At 41.5% G+C, this 22557-nt stretch overlaps 1 protein-coding gene across 1 annotated transcript in view; it reads right to left on the reverse strand.

The window, feature by feature from the left end:
* CFAP58 (cilia and flagella associated protein 58) overlaps nucleotides 1–22174 on the reverse strand; it is a 112795-nt gene extending 90621 nt beyond the window's left edge. The window contains exons 1-6 of the mRNA XM_018041736.1: nucleotides 21634–22174; nucleotides 12709–12990; nucleotides 10573–10721; nucleotides 7237–7393; nucleotides 6143–6337; nucleotides 4008–4145 (exon numbers count right to left, since the gene is read on the reverse strand). Of these exons, the coding sequence (XP_017897225.1) occupies nucleotides 4008–4145; nucleotides 6143–6337; nucleotides 7237–7393; nucleotides 10573–10721; nucleotides 12709–12990; nucleotides 21634–21642 (930 nt within the window). The 5' untranslated portion in view covers nucleotides 21643–22174. The remainder of the gene's footprint in view (nucleotides 1–4007; nucleotides 4146–6142; nucleotides 6338–7236; nucleotides 7394–10572; nucleotides 10722–12708; nucleotides 12991–21633) is intronic.

Raw genomic sequence — 22557 nt, forward strand, 5'->3', positions numbered from 1 at the left:
GCCTTCAATCTTTCCCAGCATCAGGGTATTTTCCAGTGAGTCAGCTCTTCACATCAGGTGAATACTTGGTGAAGTATTAGAGCTTCAGCATCAGTATCAGTCCTTCCAATGAGGATTCAGGGTTGATTTTCTTTAAGATTGACTGGTTTGATCTCCTTGCTCTCCAAAGGACTCTGAAATCATCACACTCTGAAAGTATCAATTCTTCAGCACTCAGCCTTTTTTATTGCCCAGCTCTTACATCCTTACATGACTGCTGGAAAAACCACAGCTTTGACTAGATGGACCTTTGTTAGCAAAGTAATGTCTCTGCTTTTTAATACACTGTCTAGGTCTGTCATAGCTTTTCTTCCAAGGAGCAAGTGTCTTTTAATTTCATGGCTGCAGTCACCAACTGCAGTGATTTTGGAGCCCAAGAAAATAGTCTGTCACTGTTTCCATTGTTTCCCCATCTATTGCCATGAAGTGATGGGACTGGATGCCATGATCTCCATTTTTTCAAATGCTGAGTTTTAAGCCAGCTTTTTCACTCTCCTCTTTAACCTTCATCAAGAGGCTCTTTAGTTCATCTTTGCTTTCTGCCATAAGGGTGGTGTCATCTGCATATCTGAGGTTATTGATATTTCTCCTGGCAATCTTGATTCCAGCTTGTGCTTCATTCTGCCTGGCATTTTGTATGATGTACTCTGCATATAGGTTAAATAAGCAGGGTGACAATATACAGCCTTGACGTAATCCTTTTCCAATTGGAACCAGTCCATTGTTCCATGTCTGGTTCTAACTGTTGTTTCTTGACCTGCATACAGATTTCTCAGGAAGCAGGTAAGATGTCTTTAAGGATTTTCCACAGTTTGTTGTGATTCATATAGTCAAAGGCTTTAGCATAATCAATGAAACAGAAGTAGATGTTTTTCTGGAGTTCTTGTGCTTTTTCTATGATTCAATGGATTTTGGCAATTTGATTCAGATGATCATCATATCTACTACTGTAGGCAAAAATCCCTTAGAAGAAACAGAGTAGCCCTCATAGTCAACAAAAGAGTCCAAAATGCAGTACTTGAGTGCAGTCTCAAAAACGACAGGATGATCTCGGTTCCTTTCCAAAGCAAACCATTCAACATCACAGGAATCCAAGCCTATGCCCTAACCACTAATGCCGAAGAAGCTGAAGTTGAACAATTATATGAAGATCTACAAGACCTTCTAGAACTAACAGCAATAAAAAGATGTCCTTTTCATCATAGGGGACTGGAATGCAAAAGTAGGAAGTCAAGAGATACCTGGAGTAACAGGCAAGTTTGGCCTTGGAGTACAGAATGAAGCAGGGCAAAGGCTAACAGTTTTGCCAAGAGAATGCACTGGTCATAGCAAACACTCTCTTCCAACAACACAAGACAACTCGACACATGGATATCACCAGGTGGTAAATACCAAAATCAGATTGATTATCTTCTTTGTAGCCAAAGATAGAGAAGCTCTATACAGTCAGCAAAAACAAGACCAGGAGCTGACTGTGGCTCAGCTCACAAACTCCTTATTGCAAATTCAGACTTAAATGGAAGAAAGTAGGGAAAACCACTAGGCCATTCAGGTATGATCTAAATCAAATCCCTTATGATTGTACAGTGGAAGTGACAAATAGATTCAAAGACTTAGACCTGATAGACAGAGTGCCTGTAGAACTATGGACAGAGGTTTGTAACGTAGCACAGGAGGCGGAGATCAAAACCATCCCCCAGAAAAAGAAATGCAAAAAGGCAAAATGGTTGTCTGAGGAGCCTTACAAATAGCTGTGAAAAGAAGAGAAATGAAAGGCAAAGGAGAAAAGGAAAGATACACCCTGAATACAGAATTCCAAAGAACAGTAAGGAGGATAAGAAAGTCTTTTTAAGCGAACAATTTCAAAGAAATAGAGAAAAATGATACAACGGGAAAGACTAGAGATCGCTTCAAGCAAATTAGAGATACCAAGGGAATATTTCATGCAAAGATGGACACAATAAAGGACAGGAATGGTGTGGACCTATCAGAAGCAGAAGATATTAAGAAGAGGTGGCAAGAATACACAGAAGAACTACGCAAAAAAGACCTTCACAACCAAGATAATCACGATGGTATGATCACTCACCTAGAACCAGACAGCCTAGAGTATGAAGGCAAGCGGTCCTTAGGAAGTGTCACTGCGAACAAAGCTAGTGGAGACAATGGAATTCCAGTTGAGCTATTTAAAATCCTAAACGATGATGCTGTGAAAGTACTGCACTCAATATGCCAGCAAATTTGGAAAACTCAGCAGTGGCCACTGGACTGGAAAACATCAGTTTCCATTCCAATCCCAAAGAGGGGCAATGCCAAAGAATGTTCAAACTACTGCACAATTGCACTCATTTCACATGCTAGTAAAGTAATGCCCAAAATCCTTCAAGCTAGGCTTCAACAGTATGTGAATTGAGAACTTCCAAATGTACAAGCTGGATTTAGAAAAGGCAGAGGAACCAGAGATCAAATTGTCAACATCCGTTGGCTCATAAAAAAAAACAAGAGAATTCCAGAAAAACATCTACTTCTGCAGAGTACGTTAGTCTATGACTGTCCCTGTGGACAGGAGGACAGGGTGGCATTAATGAGCAAGTCTACACGATATCAAAAGGTTATCAAAATGGCAATTCTAGCAAAGTAAAGCACCACATTTTTGTCTCTGGACTTCAAGCTTTATGAATTTTTTTTTTAGTTTGCCATTCTTAGAAACTAGTTGATTTTCTGCAAATAAAGAGTAGCGATTATCCCCAGTTTTGACAATGAAGAGACTGCACTTAGCTGGACATGTTATGCTCAGAGCACCGCTAGAAACAGAATCCCAGAAATTTAGGATCTGATAACAAAATACTCCATCTTTCAAGGTGCCCCATGTACGTTACCAAAGGAGAGAATTATTGACTTAAGTATTTTTACTTTAATTTCACCTTAGGGGCTAATACATTATTTTGCCTTCAGTAGTCATTTCATTTCTGCTTTAACTTGGAGCATTCTCATAAAGAACAGTGAGTCAAGCCTTTCTGGACTGCTTAAATGTTCCTCAGCCTCAGATCCTGTGGGGTCCAAATTAGTTCATCTAAGATCCCTTTCAATTAAAAAATAAAATGTTCTAATTCAGTAGTTATTAATCTAGACCTCATAGTGATACTTCAGAAAATTGTCTGTAAATTTCTAAGGCTGCATGCAAAATAATATATAAGATGTACAAATATTAGTAAGTGTGTGTATGTATGTATGTGTGTATGCATGCACACACATGCTTTTATCAGATTCCCAAAAGGGACTGTGACACAAAAACTGTTACGATTTACTACTCGAATCAATGTATTTTTGTGATTAGTCATTGCCCAGTGTTCTAACAATACTAGAATAAGGTTTATGGATTTTTCACAACTGCTGATAAACATAAAGCCACTCTGCTAAGCATATAGGCAGACAATATGTATCCAAGTATAAAATGGTTATCCAAACTTGATTTGCAAGCACTCTTCAATGAAGGGAGACCATTCTTGAAATTCACACTGGGCAGAAGAGAAAATCATGATTCTGCAGTCCTAAGAGTAGACACCAAACAGTACCAGTCCATCCCCCACCCCTCCCATTCGATACAAGCAGTGAAATATAATCTGACTTCTTTGTCACTCACACGTGTAAATGGTTTCTAGCTCTGATCAGCTGGTTACTTGCAAGGCTGAACTACAGACATGAACATCTGAGCTTGCTTTGGAAAATATCTGCATAATCATATGACCAAGAATCAGCTTTGCAATGTTATAAGAATGGACGCTATTATATTAAACTGCTTCTGGGCACAAAGCAATCACTGTAGGTTTACACCTGCCCCTGATGGACCAACGCTAATGCAGGTTCTGCAACCAAGGGCTCCCAACAGCATCGATCAACCTGTATTTATACTACTAGGGAATGGAAAAGGACGCGCCAAAGGAGCAGATATGTCACTCGGTGTTTACTTTGAGCTCCAACGCCTTCTGCTGGTTTTCTTGGGATAGCTGCTCACAAACCAAGCTGTGCTGTTCGTTCTCTTGCTGAAGTTTAGCATTTCTCATCTGAAACTGCTCCAGCTCCTTAGCGGCTCTCTCATTGAGTATCTGAAAGATGCAGAACAAGCTGGTTAATGCTTTTACAGGGGATGCATACCCACACAGGAGGCCAGGCCGACTGCCTGGGACAGGCAAGGCAACCACCCATTTTTTCTTCTTTGCAGAAATGGTTCTCGCTCCCCAGTGAAAGCACAAATGCACTCAAATATGATGACTGTTAAATGGCTGAGGGAAATGATGCCTTCTAATGAATAACACAGACAGCATAATTTTTTTTTTTTCTGGGAGCCTTGGGAAGCCTTGTTCACAGGTGGTGGATAAATATTTTAATGCCTGTTTGCCATTTGGCAGGCTTCGCAAACGCAACAATTGCTATAATCATTGCAAATGAGCTAGAGATTCAAGCAGGCTTTATCGGCTATGGGGCTCAGAAGCTACATCTTCAGAAGCAAATCCTGCATTAACATGCCTATGATACTTTTGTGAACAGAACCTTTCACTAGACACCAACACAAGAGACAATTCTCCTTAATCCAACTTAAGTCAAAACTGTAGAACAGTAGTGGATGATTTATAACTGCCTGACTTCAGAATCAGTTTGCTTTTCCTCTTCCTTACTTTGACTATCCTAAGAAGATATGGTTTCATAAATACATATTTATAAACACACATGTTTTGGGAGGTCATTTCTATTGGGAAAATACTGGAGAGATGAAGGGATATCAAAAAGGTTAAAGAGGGGAAAAGGGGTGAAGATAGTTTAGAAAACACTTATTCCAATAACTTCCATTCAAGCAAAAGTTAAACACAGAAATAATCTATCCAACTTCCCATCAATAAGGACTAAATAAGCTTTTCCATGTGTCCTGACTATTGTTTTATGAAGACCAAAAACCTCTCAAAGAAAGGTTTTCATGCTCAAAGAAAGCCTCATATTTTTCTCATGTATATGCACATCATATATTATTTACTTTATTTCTGGCTTTATGTAAAATTAATAAAGCAACTGACAAATGAATGTGCTCTAATATCTAATTTTTTAAGTAGAAAAATGCTGGATGGCTTGAAAAATAGTTTGGAAACTTCTGAAAAGAACATACTTTCAAGAAATGACTTTTTTCAATTACATGAATTCGTTCTTTAAGAAATTAGAAAAGATAGATTCGTATTTGTGTTACCTTAACCTGTTACTAGAGAGGAAATGTTAGAAAAGTATATTTAGAACGTATAAAGACTGTGTGTGGTTTTCCAAACTTGAAACTTAAAAATAAGCATGTTAAAAATAAAGCATGTTATATTTACAGGCTGGAATGGTCTGTCAATAGAACTTTCTGCAATGAACTAAATGTTCTCTGTTCTGCGTATCTACTAGCCCCATGTTGCTATGAGCACTTGAAATGGTGAGACTGAGGAACCGAATTTTTTATTTGATTTGATTTTAAATAATTTACATGTAAATAGCCGTACGTGGTTAGCTACCACATTAGACAGTGTGGTTCTATAACTGTGGCAATAACATTAATGAATCTCACAAACACGATATGAGGAGAAAGACACTAGGCACCAAAGAGTCCTTCCTGTATGATTTCCTTTCTGTAATGTGCAGAGGCAGGCAAAACTAACATCTGCTCAGAACTCGGAAGAGAGCTGACCTTTGTGGGAGAGAGTGACTGGGAGGGGGCACAAAACGAGCAGGCTCCTGCAGTGCTGTTTCTCCCAGGCTGGATACAGGTGACCAAGATGTGTTCAAGGGCAGCAAATTCATCAAGCTGTACACCTGTGACTTATACAGTTTTCTATGTGTTATGTTATACATCAATAAAATGGTGAAAAGAGATTAACCTGTTGGAGTATGGGGGAGGAGGAGAGGGCATGGGACAGGGGAGGACATCTCTACCATCAGAGTCATTCAAAGACCAAACACAGTGCTACGTGTGTGTTACCAACACCCATCAACACCCATTGTGAAGGGATTTGCTGCTTTCCAGAGGAAGTTCAAGAATCACCTTTGGCCAGGCCCCACGGCGCAGCCCTGCCCAGCCCACCTTCTGCTCTTTCAGCTGCTGCTCCAGCCTCTGAAGTTCCTCCTTGCTCTTCTGCACATACTGCTGCAGCGCCTTGATTTCCGTCTGCCTGCTGTCCATGTCCGTCTGAATCTGCCTGAGCTCCTTCTCTAGTTTTTCTTTCTTCCGGGTCTCCCGTGAAGCTTCATTCTGACGTTGCTGGATTTCTTGTTGGAACTACGGGCATAGAAAGGACAGACGGGAAAGAGATGAGCCCCTGTCTAGGACGAGTGGCAACAAACTGAGCTTCTCCCTCTCTCGGATATTTTCAGGGCAGTGATATTTTAGTAGTATTTCTCCTGTAGGAGAGTCATCTTTGAACCCCAATGTTCAAACTTTTCATGAATATTCCGTATTGTTTTTCAGAGCCTTGGCACCAAATGTATACCCTGATGGTGGGAACAAATCCACAAAGAAAGGTATAAAGTCCAGTTAAATATGGAAGCCCAGAGTTCTAGGGAGGTCAAACATGGGAAGAATTCATCCAACTCTCCATCGACAGAAACAAAATAAAATGCAGCCAGCTACCCTAAATATGAAAATGTGTTTTCCATGAGTCCTGGATATTGCTAAACACAGTACTGTTTAGTTTTATCATGATGGTCAAGTTCTATTAAAAGTCATTATCTTATCTCACGCTCCAAGGAGTCTCCTGTTATTCTCCTGAAGCCTGCACTTGGGTACTATCTATTTGACCTCTGGCTTTATAGCAAAGTGTACGGAAGGATTCAGCTAGGTGGCTTCCTCACAAAGGAGAAAGGCCAGGGGAACTGCTTCCACCATCCCCAGAGGCAGGGCATCTTGGCTGTCACAGAGGACACCTTCTTGGGCCAGAAATGTAAGCAGTGCCCTGTCTTGGTGACTTCTCAGGCAAAGACTGTTGAGAAGAATGACTCAAGTAAAACTGCTCTTGCAAAAACAAACCAGAGAAACAAGCAGAACCATGGATGCTTCATCTGGGGAACAGGGCGGTAAATCAGAGAGAGGAACAAGACGGGAAGGGAGACTGGAGAAGGACGAAAGCTCCTTCTGGAAGGTGATGTTTCTTCGTCTTTCTCTCCGTGTCCAGAACAGACCTGGCTGATGGCCTGCTCTGCCTCTTCCCTGGACCGCTCCATTTCTTGCTGCTGTTCAACGGTCTGAGCTAAGCACTCTCGTAATTTCACCACTTCTGACAACAGCTGGTCTCGCTCCTTTGTCACTTCTTCTTTGAACTTCAGCAAATCCCGGATACTATGAAAGAAGAACATGGGAGTCATACTTAACAGCCACAGCCATCTGTTCAGAGATCCTGTTTATCATCCTCTGAACTCATTTTCATGGGAAAGACTTCCGGTCAAGGATCAACACTATTCAAGTGTGAAAGAGAACTCTTTATCTCTGACATGGGAACTATTTGTGAGTTGTTAACTGGAAAAAGAAGACGTTCCAGTAATAACATGAATATGATCCCTTTTCTTGTTTTTAAGCAATTACAGTCCATGTGTGTGTGCTATAGGCATTTTTATAGAAATCAAGATTAGGCACCAAACTGATAACCAGTTATCTCTGAGGAATGAAGTTTAAAGTGGAAGAGTTGACAGGCTGATTTTTACTTCTGACTTCCCATATTCCTGTTGTATTTGAATTTGTTACAATAAAACTATAGTTAACAAGAGTTATTGTTAGTTCTTGTAATTAACCCTAAGGAGATGTCAATTTAGGAAATTATTTGCTTAATATATTCACTGGAGAGCTATAACCACAGCTATAAAGTCTAAAATGAAGCAAAAGCTTAAGCAAACAATACACATTGTCAGTTTTGTATTCATTCACTCATGAGATTCATTCCTCCCAAAGGGACATACCATATAAAACGTTCCCAAGAACAAAATTTGGAGAATGATTAGTGATGCCAGTTTTGGGAGGGTGCGTGCATGCCTGCTAGGTCATTGAGTTGTGTCCAACCCTGTGCAACGCTATGGACTGCAGCCTGCCAGGTTCCTCTGTCCACGGGATTCTCCAGGTAAGAATACTGGAGTGGGCTGCCATGCCCTCCTCCAGAGGATCTTCCCCACCCAGAGACTGAACCAGCATCTCTTATGTCTCCTGCACTGGGAGGCAGGTTCTTTACCACCTGGGAAGCCTTTTGGGAGGGTATGCGATAATATTTGTTGATATAAATTGTAAACCAGTTACCTCAGCATTTCAAAAACAATTACATATGGTTTGGCATGACTTTCCTCAGAATTAGCATTTTGAAAGTAGAAAAACTGTGTCTGATAAGACCACTACAGCAGAATTCATCTAGAACAAGGCAGCTACTTTAGAGCTAAGGAACCAGAGAACTTACATTTAAGATGCTTGTAGCTGACAGTCATCAAATGACTATTGGAAGCACAGTGATTGGATAATATGTATTGACCATCCTTTGGTATGATTGTTTAATAAGGAACCCTCAAAATCACAAACACTTCTCCAAAAAGATGACCTGGAATTCTAAGGTTACTGCAAAGATAGACCGCTACATCTAAGTACACTGTGGAAGATAAAATGCAAGCTGGATTCTTTCATCAGCTCTACTACTCACCATGTTCTAATTCTCATAAAAACTCCTCCTAACGAAATCAGCTCCCTCATGCTGCTCTTCAATAGCTACTCTGGTTGTATGTGACTTCTTTAACAAGAAAACAGAGTCATTATGAACACCACATCTTCTGTTTATTTTTCCTATTTCCTCCTGCATTTAGAACTATCTATCAACACTGGATAAATGTATCTAGAAAGCATAGGAAACCTAAACAGCAGGTAAACATTGTCAAGGATGCCTAAGGGAGTGCATGCTCATTCCTGGTTCATTAATTAATGCAAGGTTTTGCATGCCCTGCAGAGTGCTAGGTTCATAGAGGAAAGGTCAAGATAGCTTTCTTCCTTCAAGGAGTTTACAGCTTAATGGCAGAGAAGTGCAAATCATTTAAGTACAGCATGATAAGTGCCATCTTTGAGGGAAACATTGGGTCCTATGACAGGGTTCCCACCTGGCTTGGGTGGTAAAGAATCTGCCTGCCAATAAAGGAGCCACAGGAGACATGGGTTCAATTCCCGGATCAGGAAAATCCCCTGGAGGAAGAAATGGCAGCCCACTCTAGTATTCTTGCCAGGATAAACCCATGGACAGAGGAACCTGCCAGGCTACAGTCCATGGAGCCACAGAGAGTCAGACATGACTGGGCACACAAGCCTGAACTGTTGGGTCCTATGGAAAACAGGGAACACAATGACTCCTCTGCCTGATCATTAGGTCTGGGGCTAGGGACGAGGCTGGAATAGAGAAGCTGATGCTGATAAAGTTAAGATGGTGTTTAAGATGGGTCTTGAAGAATGAACAGTTGTTTACTGTGTGGAAAAGGGAAGAAAAGAGATCCATGGCATGGAAAACAGTATGGTCAAATGCACAGAGACGTGGGCAAGCATGGTGCTGCTGGTTGTGAGTCTAGCAAGGCTGACTGGGGCAGATCTACGAAGGGCTTTGTATGTTCAAGACTTTGGTCTTTATCCTCTGGAAATGGGTAGTTGTCGAGGGTGCAACGTGTTGGCGATGGAAGCATACAGTAGTACATGTTTGAGAAGCATAAGGCTAGTATGAAAAATGGTAAAGAGGGGAGATGTCTCCTTGAAGGCAGAGAGAACAGTTAGGAGTCTGCTGCCAAATCCTGCAGAGAATGGGGGACCCAGTGGTGATGGAGAGGAGGGGAAGAATGAAGTGATGCTTAGAAGTAAACAAGAGTCAACTGAGTCAACAAGATAAAACTTTAAGGGATAGAGCGTTAACAGGTGTCAAGAGCAAACTATTTTCTGGCCTAGAACCTGAGGAAGTAGGAAGGATAGTGGTATGGCTAGTCATGGGTCAAAGGACATTTGGGAGGCACTGAGAACCTGAGTAGAAAGTCAGCCATTTCCATTCCATACAAGTTTCACAGAAATAAACTTAAAATCTTTACTCATTTTCAAACTGTATCGCTGACTTTATAGAGCCAGAAGTTTGATATAACCACAAATTAGTCCTGAGGGGACTTCCCTGGTGGTCCAGTGGCTAAGACTCTGCACTCCCAATGCAGGGGGTCCAGGTTTGATCCCTGGTCAGCAAACCAGTTCCCACATGCCACAGCTAAAGAGTTCACATGTTGCAACCAAGACCCAGAGCAGCCAAATAAATAAATAAATGTTTTTTAAAAAAAAGAATATCTTTATTTTAAAAAGAAAAAACTGAAGTTCTTGGGTGTGGAAAAAGGGAGTATTCAAAAGAAAAACAGTAATAGACAAGAAATTATCTCTGGGAACCCAACAAGGGAGTGTCTCATATTCACAAAGAACCAGCAAGCCCCAGGCTGTCTGTTGAAGAAGGAGGCCTCTGCAAAAGTAAAATGACCTACTTGCTATCTTGGTCCATGGACAGTCCAGACCCTTGCTCGACTAGTTTGGTTAGGTTCACTATTTCCTCTTTCAGGGCAAGAATCGTCTCCTTTGCCTTCTGCTCTTTATCATAGGCTGAATCCACCATCTTCCAGGCCTTTTCAATTTCCTAGATGAGCCATCAGATATGAGTGAGAAAAACCAAACCAGGTTCCAGATGCAACATAAATTGAATAAACAGAATAATAAAACAAGTACAATATAGAAGTTATTTATAGGGACATACCTTATACACTATGTATTAAATGTATATTGACTTACTGCATTGTTTGGCATGAGTTAGTCAATACTGAAGAGCTGTTTTAAAGATGGAAACTGGCAAAGGATATTTCCTCCTGTGTAGGTGAATGTAGTTACAGGGTTCACATACTGCAAAAGTTGCTAGAACTAGTAGGATTATTTCTAATAAAGATGTTAAGTTATGTTTACAAAATCTAAAATGAAAGTTTATGTGCTTTCCAAGTCCAGATATTTTATAGGAAAAAAAGAAAAAAGGAATGGTCTTGGATCCAAGTCCTAAATGTGAAGCTCTTCATAGATTCCATATTAAAAATATGTTTTGCCCTCAGGCCCTAAGTGAGCTCTTGGATGGCAATGTGAACTTTAGAGCCATCCATAGAAATGAGACCTTGACTGTCACCTAATTGTACACAACAGCCTTGATAATTCCCATTTCCAGAAACCCAAGCCTAGGCCTTCTCATTGAATGCTTATAGGGGAAAAGCAATACTATTCTGAATGTGGAATACTAACAGAAATACTTAAAAGAGAATCACAGGCTTTATAGTACATGGATGAAGGATAGTAAACGTTGCAACAGACTTGAGTTTTGCCCTGCCACTTAACTGTCTTGCAAAATTTCATCAAGTGGAATGTGAGCCCTTTTACACAAATAAGAATCTACATGTTTAAGGTGAAAATATTTTACTTTTATGTGACAAGGAATAAAATGAGTGGAAGTATTTAATTAAATAAAGCCATCCCTTACATTAGAAAGAGATAATTCTTGGGTAACTGCAGCACATAATTTAGTGATTCAAAACAAAATGTCAGTTCATGGGATATTTTTTTCTGTAGCAACCATATGTACTATTTTCAGCAAAACAAAAGAAAGATATTTAAATGAAAATATGATTATATGAAGTTCTGTCTGAAGCAATTTCACCAATTATATTTTAGTCAATTCATGACTTTAAATTTCAGTTTGTTAATTTACAATAAAAAGTGGGAGGGAGTTCTCATCATAAAACGATTTAAAGCTTTCTTATATTGGTATCCCTGCAAAGATTAAAAGAAAATAACAATAGAGAGAGAGACACTGAAAAAATTGGGGTATGTTTAACTGTATGATATCAAGGGAATTATCTAAACATTTTGTGATTATTTTTCAGCACTAGGGTTTCAATTATAAAATAAAATATCTTAACCTCTTATCACCCAACAATCTACAAGGAACATTTGTGTTTCACCTTCAGAACAATGTAACATACTTAAGGATGAAAAAATAAAGTGTAAAATAAAGCCATACTTCCTCAATAACCACTCCTCCAGACTGAACCCCTATTCTTCCATTATGAGAAACTGGGACAATCACTGCAGAAGCAAAAGGGTGATAAGAGAAAAGATCATAAAAACTACCATCTGAAAATTCTTAAAGTAATCTCTCCCAAAATATTGGAAAAAATAGGAATATGAAAATATCTTTAACAAGCTATCATCATAAGGTATTTAAATACTTATCTTTCTTCAAACAAGAGATACTGAGATTCCTAATATTGCACTTACTTATGGCCAAATGTTTTTGCTAACCCAGCATTTCCTAGAACCAAGTCAGTAAGGTTCTACATTATTTTCTACATAGTGAAATTCACTCAAGCAAATTATTTTCTTTGAAAATGAAATTTTTCATTATTTTTCACAAAATCTTCAAAATTTCCATTATTCCCTAGGCTTAATGAATACATAAATCATGTAAATTTTTACTTAATAACTTTTAATACAGTCCAGAGCTGCCAATATAATGAAAGGATGATGTTTTAAAGATGGGATGCATTTACAGCAGCTCGCCATGGTTCCTTTTCTAGAAGATGACTGACCTTCTTCAGGGATGCGATGGTGGTCTGATCATCCTGAGAGAGCTTCAGGGCAGTGGCGACCTTCGCGGAATTAACCACGATCTCTGCGTTCAGCTCTCTGCACTTGGCCATCAGACGCTTTTCATTGTCATAAGACTTTCTCATGACAGCATGAAGCTTCTCATATTCAACCCTAAATTTCTCCAAACTTTTGTCCCCTGAAAGTTCACTGAGAACCTCTTGAAAATCCCTTTCGATTTCTTCATATGCAGTTTCCTCCAGCACTAGCTTTTCACTCTTTTCCTGTTCAAAAAGTCAAAGATGAGAATGAAGATTGCAATATTTAACTCATCACTATTCAGGAATGACTATTACTATCTGTGAATAAGACCTTCATACAAGCGAAATAAAAGCTACTGATAAACAGGTGATGTATATGAAGGTCTGCATATACATGGGCTTCTCTGGGGGATCAGTGGTAAAGAATCCACCTGCCAATGCAGGAGACTCAGGAGACACTGGTTTTTTCCCTGGGTATGAAAGATACCCTGGCGGAGGACATGGAAACCCACTCTAGTATTCTTGCCTGGAGAATCCCATGGATGGAGGAGCCTGGCAGGTTACAGTCCATAGAGGGGCAGAGTTGGACACGACTGAATGAGCATAAGCATTCTGCATATATGTATACATAGGCATAAGGATAATAATATTTCCTCCCACATAGTGCTAAGGATTAGATTAGATGGGATAATTCACGTTAAACACTTAGCCAAGGGCCTGGTAAACAGTAGGTACTCAACAAATTTTGAGAGCTGTTATGATTATTCCAAGCCTGCTTCTTACCACCCCCAGGACTACAGAGGGAAGCCACAGCATGCTGAGGTCAGATATAACATAGATACCATGAAATCACATTTACAATGAAACCTGTCCAGAATGTAAAGTATTCTATTTTAAAATATTCCATCATTTTTACCCCTTTAAAAATTAGCCTAGTTCATCTCCATAAGAATTTTGAAATGCCCCCATGGGCAATGGTCATGGGCTTTCTCCACATTTGCTTTCCACGATTAGCTCGGCAGCAAATTATTTAAAATAAAAGCACATAGATGTAATTCAAGCAAGTCTGACTTAGATGAGAACCAAGATTTAGTTATATAAGAATTCATATGTCCCTAGCGTTGTGGGCAGAATTGTGTACCCTAGAGAAAGGACACGACTGAGGCGACTTAGCAGCAGCAGCAGAGAAAGGTATGATGAAGTTCTAATCCCCAGTAACTGTGACTGTGACTTTATTTGGAAACAGAGTCATTGCATATACAATTAAGCTGAAGTCATATGGAGTAGGGTGGGTCCTAATACCATATGTCTGCTGCTGCTGCTGCTGCTAAGTCACTTCAGTCGTGTCCGACTCTGTGCGACCCCATAAATGGCAGCCCACCAGGCTCCCCCATCCCTGGGATTCTCCAGGCAAGAACACTGGAGTGGGCTGCCATTTCCTTCTCCAATGCATGAAAGTGAGAAGTGAAAGGGAAGTCGCTCAGTTGTGTCCAACTCTTGGCGACCCCATGGACTGCAGCCCACCAGGCTCCTCTGTCCATGGGATTTTCCAGGCAAGAGTACTGGAGTGGGGTGCCATCACCATATGACTAGTGTCCTTATAATAAGGGAGGAGTTTTTATAATTATGTGGGGTAATCGATGTTAACTAAATTTATTGTGATAATGACTTCAAACTGTATACATAAATCAAGGGGGCCTCTCTGGTGGCACAGAGGGTAAAGAATCTGTCTACAATGTGGGAGACCCAGATTCAATACCTGGGTCAGGAAGATTCCCTGGAGAAGGGAATAACAACCCACTCCAGTATTCTTGGACTTCCCTGGTAGCTCAGTGGTAAAGAATCCACCAGTAATGCAGCAACTGCAGGAGACACGGGTTCGATCTCTGGATTGGGAAGTTCCCTTGGAGGAGGGCATGGCAACTCACTCTAGTATTGTTTCCTGGAGAATTCCATGGAGAGAAGAGCCTGGTGGGCTACAGTCCACGGGGTCAAAAAGAGTCGGACACGACTGAAGTGACTTAGCACACACACACATATATCAAATCATTATGTTATACACCTGAAACTAATACAATGCTTCATGTCAATCATATCTCAGTGAAAAAAAGTAGGGGAGGCATTTGAACACAGATACACACACACACAAGAACCCATGTGACAGATGGAGGCAGAGATTAGACTGATACACCTGCACGCCAAGGAAAACTCAGGACGGCTGGCCACCACCACAAGCCAGGAAGAGGCAAGGAGGTATTTTATTCACAGTCTCAGAGGAGCATGGCTCTGCAGACATCTTGATTTCAGACGTCTTAGTCTCCAGAACTGTGAAATAATAAATTTCCGCTGTAAGCTACGCAGTTTGTGGTACTATGTTACAGATGCCCCAGCCAATGAATACACCTATTTCTTACTACAAACGGCATGAAAATGAAGTGAAAGTGAAAAGTGAAGTTGCTCAGTCATGTCCGACTCTTTGCAACCCCGTGGACTGTACCCTACCAGGCTTCTCCATCCATGGGATTCTCCAGGCAAGAATACTGGAGTGGGTTACCATTTCCTTCTCCAGGGGACCTTCCCGACCCAGGGATCGAACCCGGGTCTCCCGCATTGGAGGCAGACGCTTTACCCTCTGAGCCACCAGGGAAGCCCTACAAACGGCATAATAATAATAAAAAAGAATGAGTATTGTTAATATATTTATTCAGAAAATATTGATTGAATATCTTCGGTATATAAGTTGGAATGAAGAGGCTGGAGGAGATACCAAAGTAAGGAATAAATAGCCTTCCCATAGGAAATGTGTACATTAAGAGCTGATGCAGTATGTATGCAGAAAATAGAAGCATGGAGTTTGATACCTGCCATAAAATAGATTCAAAATTCTATGAGGACCTATAGGAAGATGGAATTACTTCCAGCAGCAAGAATTAAAGCCAGTTTCATAAAGGAAGTGGCATTTGAGCAGGCATAAAAGGGAGATTGGAGTTTTCGCAGGTAGAGGTGGAGAGAAAGGGCATTCCTGGCCCATGGCAAATCTTGATCAAAGACTCAGGGCCAAGCAGGTATCCGTGATTTGAAATTGGTTAAGAAGCTCAAATTAGCTAAAGAAGTATGATGTGGAGAGGGACGGAGACTAGACAGGGAGGTAGGGACAGACTGGACACCTTGAATAGCATTCTAAGGAACATAGAGCAAATTATTTTGGAAGCCACAGGTAACCACTTAACCTTTTGAGCAAAGAACTGATAAGTTTTGAAAGGTCTTATTTATGTTTGTAACATTATGCTTTGACATCTCCACTAAAACAGGCTTTAAAATAAAAACTATTGCTAACACTGTTGATGGGAATGTAAATTGCTACAATCACTATGGAGAACAGTATGGGGGCTTCTTAAAAAAACTACAACTAGAGCTACCATATGACCCAGCAATCCTACTCCTGGGCATACATCTGGAGAAAACCATAATTCTTTCAAATAGATACATGCATCCCAATGTTCATTGCAGCACTGTTAACAACAGCCAGGACATGGAAGCAACCTAAATGTCCATCAACAGGGAAATGGATAAAAGAAGATGTGGTACAAGGTGGGATGGGGGAAGGGAGACTCGGGCGGGAGGGAGACTCAAGAGGGAGGGGATATATGTATACATACATACAGCTATTTCACTTTGTTGTACAGCAGAAACTAACGCTGCAAGGCAATTAAACACCAATACTAAAAATTCTAAAAAGATGTGGTACATATATACAATGGAATGTGACTCATATTACTAGGCATAAAAAGGAATGAAATAATGCCGTTTGCAGCAACATGGATGTACCTAGAGACTGTTGTACGGAGTGAAGTAAGTCAGACAGAGAAAGACAAATATCATATGTTATCTCTTGTACATGGAATCTTTGAAAAAAAGGTACAAATGAACCTATTTATAAAACAGAAATAGAATCACTGATGTTGAAAACAAACTTATGGTTATCAGGGGGAAAAGATGCAGGAGAAGGATAAACTGGGAGATTAGGATGGACATATACATACTACCGTATATAAAATAGATAATAGCCCTCTGTTGTACAGCACAGGGGACTGTACTCAAGACACAATGTAATGACATACGTGGGAAAAGAGTCTTAAAAATAGTGGTTATATGTATATGTAGACCTGATTCACTCTGCTGTACACCCAAAAATAACACAACATTGTAAATCAACTATATTCCAATAATTTTTTAAAGAAAAACCTCTATTGCTAGTCAAATAAATTAACTGACACAATCTCTAATCCCAATAATAAAGTAAAAGTCAAATTCTCCCTGCAGACTTTGGGTAAGTTGTCTAGTTTACCTTCTGCCCTGACAAACCCGTCTTTTCCAACATAGAGAAAGTCGACATGCTACTGGTCTTCAAAAACACCTGTACTGTTGATCACACTTCTAAATATGACATGCAAGCAAAACAGAGTCTATATCTTAAACCAGATATGGAGTCACAAGCATGTTTATAGAACATTTTGTATAACATTAGTATTAATACTAACATTAAACTCAACAGAGGTTTTCTTCCCGACTAAAAAGCAGATTATTGCAAAGATCACAATACAGCAATTCCACAAAGAAGGAAAACTCATATTTTGGAATGGTGCTGCTGCTGCTGTTGCTAAGTCACTTCAGTCGTGTCCGACTCTATGCAACTCCGTAGCCGGCAGCCCACCAGGCTCTTCTATCCCTGGGATTCTCCAGACGAGAATACTGGAGTGGGTTGCCATTTCCTTCTCCAAGGAATGGTGCTGCAGCTGCTCAATGCTTTCCCCTTGTTGATGCTAAACATGAACACACAACAAACATTTATCCCAGCAATGTTCTTGGTCCCCTCCCTGTAAAAGGTATTTACCGGACATGGAACAACAGACTAGTTCCAAATTGGGAAAGGAATACGTCAAGGCTATATATCGTCACCCTGCTTATTTAACTTATATGCAGAGTACATCATGCGAAATGCTGGACTGGATGAAGCACAAGCTAGAATCAAGATTGCCGGGAGAAATATCAATAACCTCAGATATGCAGATGACAAACCACCCTTATGGCAGAAAGTGAAGATGAACTAAAGAGCCTCTTGATGAAGGTTAAAGAGGAGAGTGAAAAAGCTGGCTTTAATCTCAACATTCAAAAAACAAAAATCATGGCATCTGGTCCCATCACTTCATGGCAAATAGATGGAGAAACAATGGAAACAGTGACAGACTTTATTGTTTTGAGCTCCAAAAGTCACTGTAGATGGTGACTACAGCCATGAATTTAAAGATGCTTGCTCCTTGGAAGAAAAGCTATGACCAACCTAGACAGCATATTAAAAACAGAGACATCATTTTGCCAGCAAAGGTCCATCTAGTCAAAGCTATGGTTTTTCCAGTAGTTTTTCCAGCTGAGCACCAAAGAATTGATGCTTTTGAACTGTGGTGTTGAAGAAGACTCTTTTTTTTTTTTTTTTTTTTTGCCTATGTTTTATTCTAGAACTTTTATGGTATCCTAAGAGTCCCTTGGACTGCAAGGAGATCAAACCAGTCAGTCCTAAAGGAAATCAATCTTGAATAATCATTGGAAGGACTGATGTTGAAGCTGAAATTTCAATACTTTGGCCACCTGATGCGAAGAACTGACTCATTTGAAAAGACCCTGATGCTGGGAAAGATTGAAGGCAGGAGGAGAAGAGGACGACAGAGGATGAGACGGTTGGATGTTATCACCGACTCGATAGACATGAGTTTGAGCAAGCTCCGGGAGTTGGTGATGGATAGGGGAAGCCTGGCAAGCTGCAGTCCATGGGGTCACAAAGAGTCGGACGCGACTGAGCAACTAAACTGAAATGGTATTAACATCAACACTTGATCACTAGCCTAAAGATCTGTTCACAAGAAAGGTTTTCTCTGTGCACCTGGCACTTAGCACAGGCATGGAAAAATATCAAAGAAAAAAAGTTGTAAAAAACTTTTATGAACAAAAGAAATTTGTTTGTATTGTCATATTAAACTATATTGCAATTCAAAGCAAAGCAAAAATAATCTTTTAGCTATGACCAATAACCAGTTGGTATCTACACTGTTATAGCATATAATAGTATCTACTTCAGAAGCAGGATTTCAACATGAACTGATCAGAAAGGAGCTGTGATACTCCTTCTTACAACACTGATTTGGGTACGTACTATTAGCCAGGCACTGTTCTAGGTGCTGAGAGTAGTGGGGAAAAGGGAAAAGAAAAAGAGAGCTGCAGTGAAAAATGAGGCTGCATGGAAATGAAGACTTATGAAAGCAAAAAGTGAAGTTGCTCAGTTGTGTCCGACTCTTTGCGACCCTGTGGACTGTAGCCTACCAGGCTCCTCTGTCCATGGGATTTTCCAGACAAGGGTACTGGAGTGGGTTGCCATTTCCTTCTCCAGGGTATGAAATAAAAGGTGAGGGAAATTTGACTGAGGTCAAATGAAAAGAAAAATAGATGAAAAAAATGACAGTAGATTATGAAAGGGAAGAGAGACAGGAAAATAATTATAGTATTGATATCTGGGGCTTACATAGGGAAAATGAAGAAGAATGAAATAAACCAAGAGCACTAGTTGTGGGGGGGGGGGAGGAAATAAAGGAAAAATTAAAGAACTAGAAGGAACAGGAGGAGGAAATGGGAAGAAAAGAGGTATGAATGAGTGTGGGTACTGAAGGTAAGAAATTTGGCCTTGGATGGACAACAAACACATGAAAAAATGCTCGACATCACTCATTTTCAGAGAAATGCAAATCTAAACTACAGTGAGGTATCACCTCACACCAGTCAGAATGGCCATCATCAAAAAATCTACAAACAACAAATGCTGGAGAAGATGTGGAGAAAAAGGAACCCTCTCGCACTGTTAGTAGGAATGTAAATTGATAGAGCTACTGTGGAGAACAGTATAGAAATTCCTTTAAAAAACTAGGACTAAAACTACCATATGACCCAGCAATCCCATGATGGGGCAAATACCCTGGAAAACCATAACTCAAAAAGATCCATGTTCCCCTATGTTCATTGCAGCACTATTTACAATAGCTAGGACATGGAAGCAACCTAGATGTCCATTGACAGATGAATAAAGAAGCTGTGGTACACATATACAATGGAATATTAGTCGACCACAAAAAGGAGCAAATTTGAGTCAGTTGAACTGAGGTAGATGAACACAGAGCCTGTTATACAGAGTAAAGTAAGTCAGAAAGAGAAAAGCAAGTATTGTATATTAACGCATAAACATGGAATCTAGAAAAATGGTATGCAGAGAATGGACTTATAGACACAGCAGGGGAAAAGAAGAGGGTGGGACAAATTGAGAGCATATTAGTGCCACGTATACACTACCATGTGTAAAATAGACAGCTAGTGGGAAGTTGTTGTTAACACAGGAAGCTCAGCCCAGTGCTGTGTGACAACCTATAGGGGTGTGACAGGGGGTGGGAGGGAGGGAGGCTCTAGACGGAGGGGCTATATGTATACTTATGATTGATTCACATTGTTGTACAACAGAAAGTAACACAATACTGTAAAGCAATTATCCTCCAATTAAAAGTAAAATTTTTTAAAAAAGAAAGACATTTGGCAGGATGGATGAGAGTGATGGAGACTAGAGAGGGACGCAGATGGAGAGTATGAGAGGGATTGTATGATAAGGAGAGAGAGTTGTTGACCGCATGAAGATGGAATTTGCAAGGGTGGACTAGGTGTGGAGGAGATGGAATGATGAGGGGATGTGAAAGGTGTAAAGGAGACCAAAGAAGGAATTAGAACAGGGGTATGATGGTAGTGAGAGAAGCTGGGACCAGGCCTGGCTTCGTGGGTGTGTGAACTATTCAGTTGCAGGAGCCTCCTTGCTAAGATGTGCTCCACCCTTGGTTTACTGTTCTGCTCAAACCTGTTAATTTTTTTTAACATGAGACTCTGCATTTTCATTTTTCCTTGAACCCCATAAACTATGTAACTGATCCTGCTGGAACTGACCATGTGATGAGAGAGACTGGGGAGGTCTCTGATGGAGTGATGAAGGATTTGAATTAGGGCCATAATGGATGAGGACTGGGACTGGCAAGTGAGGACAGGGATCTGAGCCTGTCCAGGTTATAAATGAGGGTGCTAAGGGGCAGGCCGATGGACAGGGGAGCCGAGTGTGCTTCAGTCCACAGGGCCATAAAGAGGCCCACACTTAGCTGCTGAACAACAACCATGGACAGGCAAGGGGTCACTAAAGAGTTGCAGAAATAACCTCACATCAGTGAGGCTGAAGTTGGAGTGTGTTACAAAGTGGGAGAGTGAAAGGAGGGCCTAAGATATTAACACAGTGGTCAGGAACAGCCCAGGGCAGTTAGTGATGGGCTGAAATGAGTAATGAGCTGATAGAGAATCGTGGTGTGACGTGGTCAGTAAATAAGGGTGACACTGGATATTCATGAAGCCTTCTTCCAGGTTTCCCCATTCAGCAAGACATCAATATTTCTGTGTGTGTCTCTCTTGTGGTTTCACCTTCCGACTCAAAATCTAGGAGTGGGGGCCTGTCATCTGTGTGTGTGAGGGGGGGGACTTATAAAAGTCCTACCGCACTTTGCACCGTGCAGAGTTTAACAGGGTGGGGTGGGGCCGGCGGGGGGGTGTCCACCCAATGGAAGGAGGGGCAAGAAAGAATGGACCCAGTGCCAACGGGAAACGGAGGAGGGGGGCGGTAGGGAGTGAGGTTGTGGGAGAGGATAGGATGCTGACTGAGGGACTATTCGGAATCGGTGGATGTGACACGGGCTAGCAGAAGAGAGACCACGGGGAGGGGTCGAAGGAGAGGCGACAGAGAAGGGGGCGCTGACTTCTGACCTCGGCCATCCTGGCGCGCTCTGCGGGTGGCCTCAGAGGCAGCGGTGGAGATCGCGGAAACTGGGCCGCAGGCTGAGAAGGGGGGCCGAAACCCGGCGCTCCGCGCGTCCCCCGGTCTCCTGGCAACCGCCTGGCGCTCCGGGGGCGCTAGCGAAGGTTCGAAAGGGGTGGAGCCTCCGAGGCGGGCACCCGGGCTGTGCTCCTGAGAGTCGCGTGTGCATCCTGAATGGGGCGGGACCCGGGCAATGAGCCGCGGTGTCTCTGAGCGGCTGGGAGGAGTCCCGGGGTGTGCGGAAGTGGGCAACACCCAAGACCAAGGAGACTCGGGTTGAGACCCGGGATTAGACCCGGGAGCCGGCAATGGAGAACCAACGACTGACGCTTAGAAGATGTGGATCAGAGGGTTTGAATGAAGGCAAGCCCGGCAGTCTCCCTCTGCTTTCTGTCACAAAGTGACTCGGTCCCGGGAGCAGGAAATATTCTCGGTTCGCAGCAATTCCAGCCCTTGTGAAGCAGCTACTGTGCGCAAGACATAGGGTGGCGGGGGTGGGGGGAAGAGAACTAAGGTAGAGGAAACACAGACCCTGCCCCCAAAGGCTGTAGTCACTAGTGGTGAAGAAAATAGGGTGCAAAGGTCGAGGCACCCTGAAAAAATACGTGGAGCCACGTCCTGAAAATCTGCCTGGTATCTGATTTCTTCCTCCCTGTCCCTCCTCCTCCACTCCTTTAGACTTCAGGTGCAGGGTTGGAGTAATTAAACTCTTTAATTAAAGACCTCTATCTTGTTTCCTTTTTTTCTCATTTTCCCCACACCTCAATTTCAGCCTCCATAGGAATTCATGCTACTGTGTGGGTATATGGGCTTCCCCTGTGGCTCCCACCTGCAATTCAGGAGACCTAGGAGATGCTGGTTGGATCCCTGGG

This window comes from Capra hircus, chromosome 26, assembly GCF_001704415.2.
Source record: "Capra hircus breed San Clemente chromosome 26, ASM170441v1, whole genome shotgun sequence".
In the NCBI taxonomy this organism is placed as follows: Eukaryota; Metazoa; Chordata; class Mammalia; order Artiodactyla; family Bovidae; genus Capra; species Capra hircus.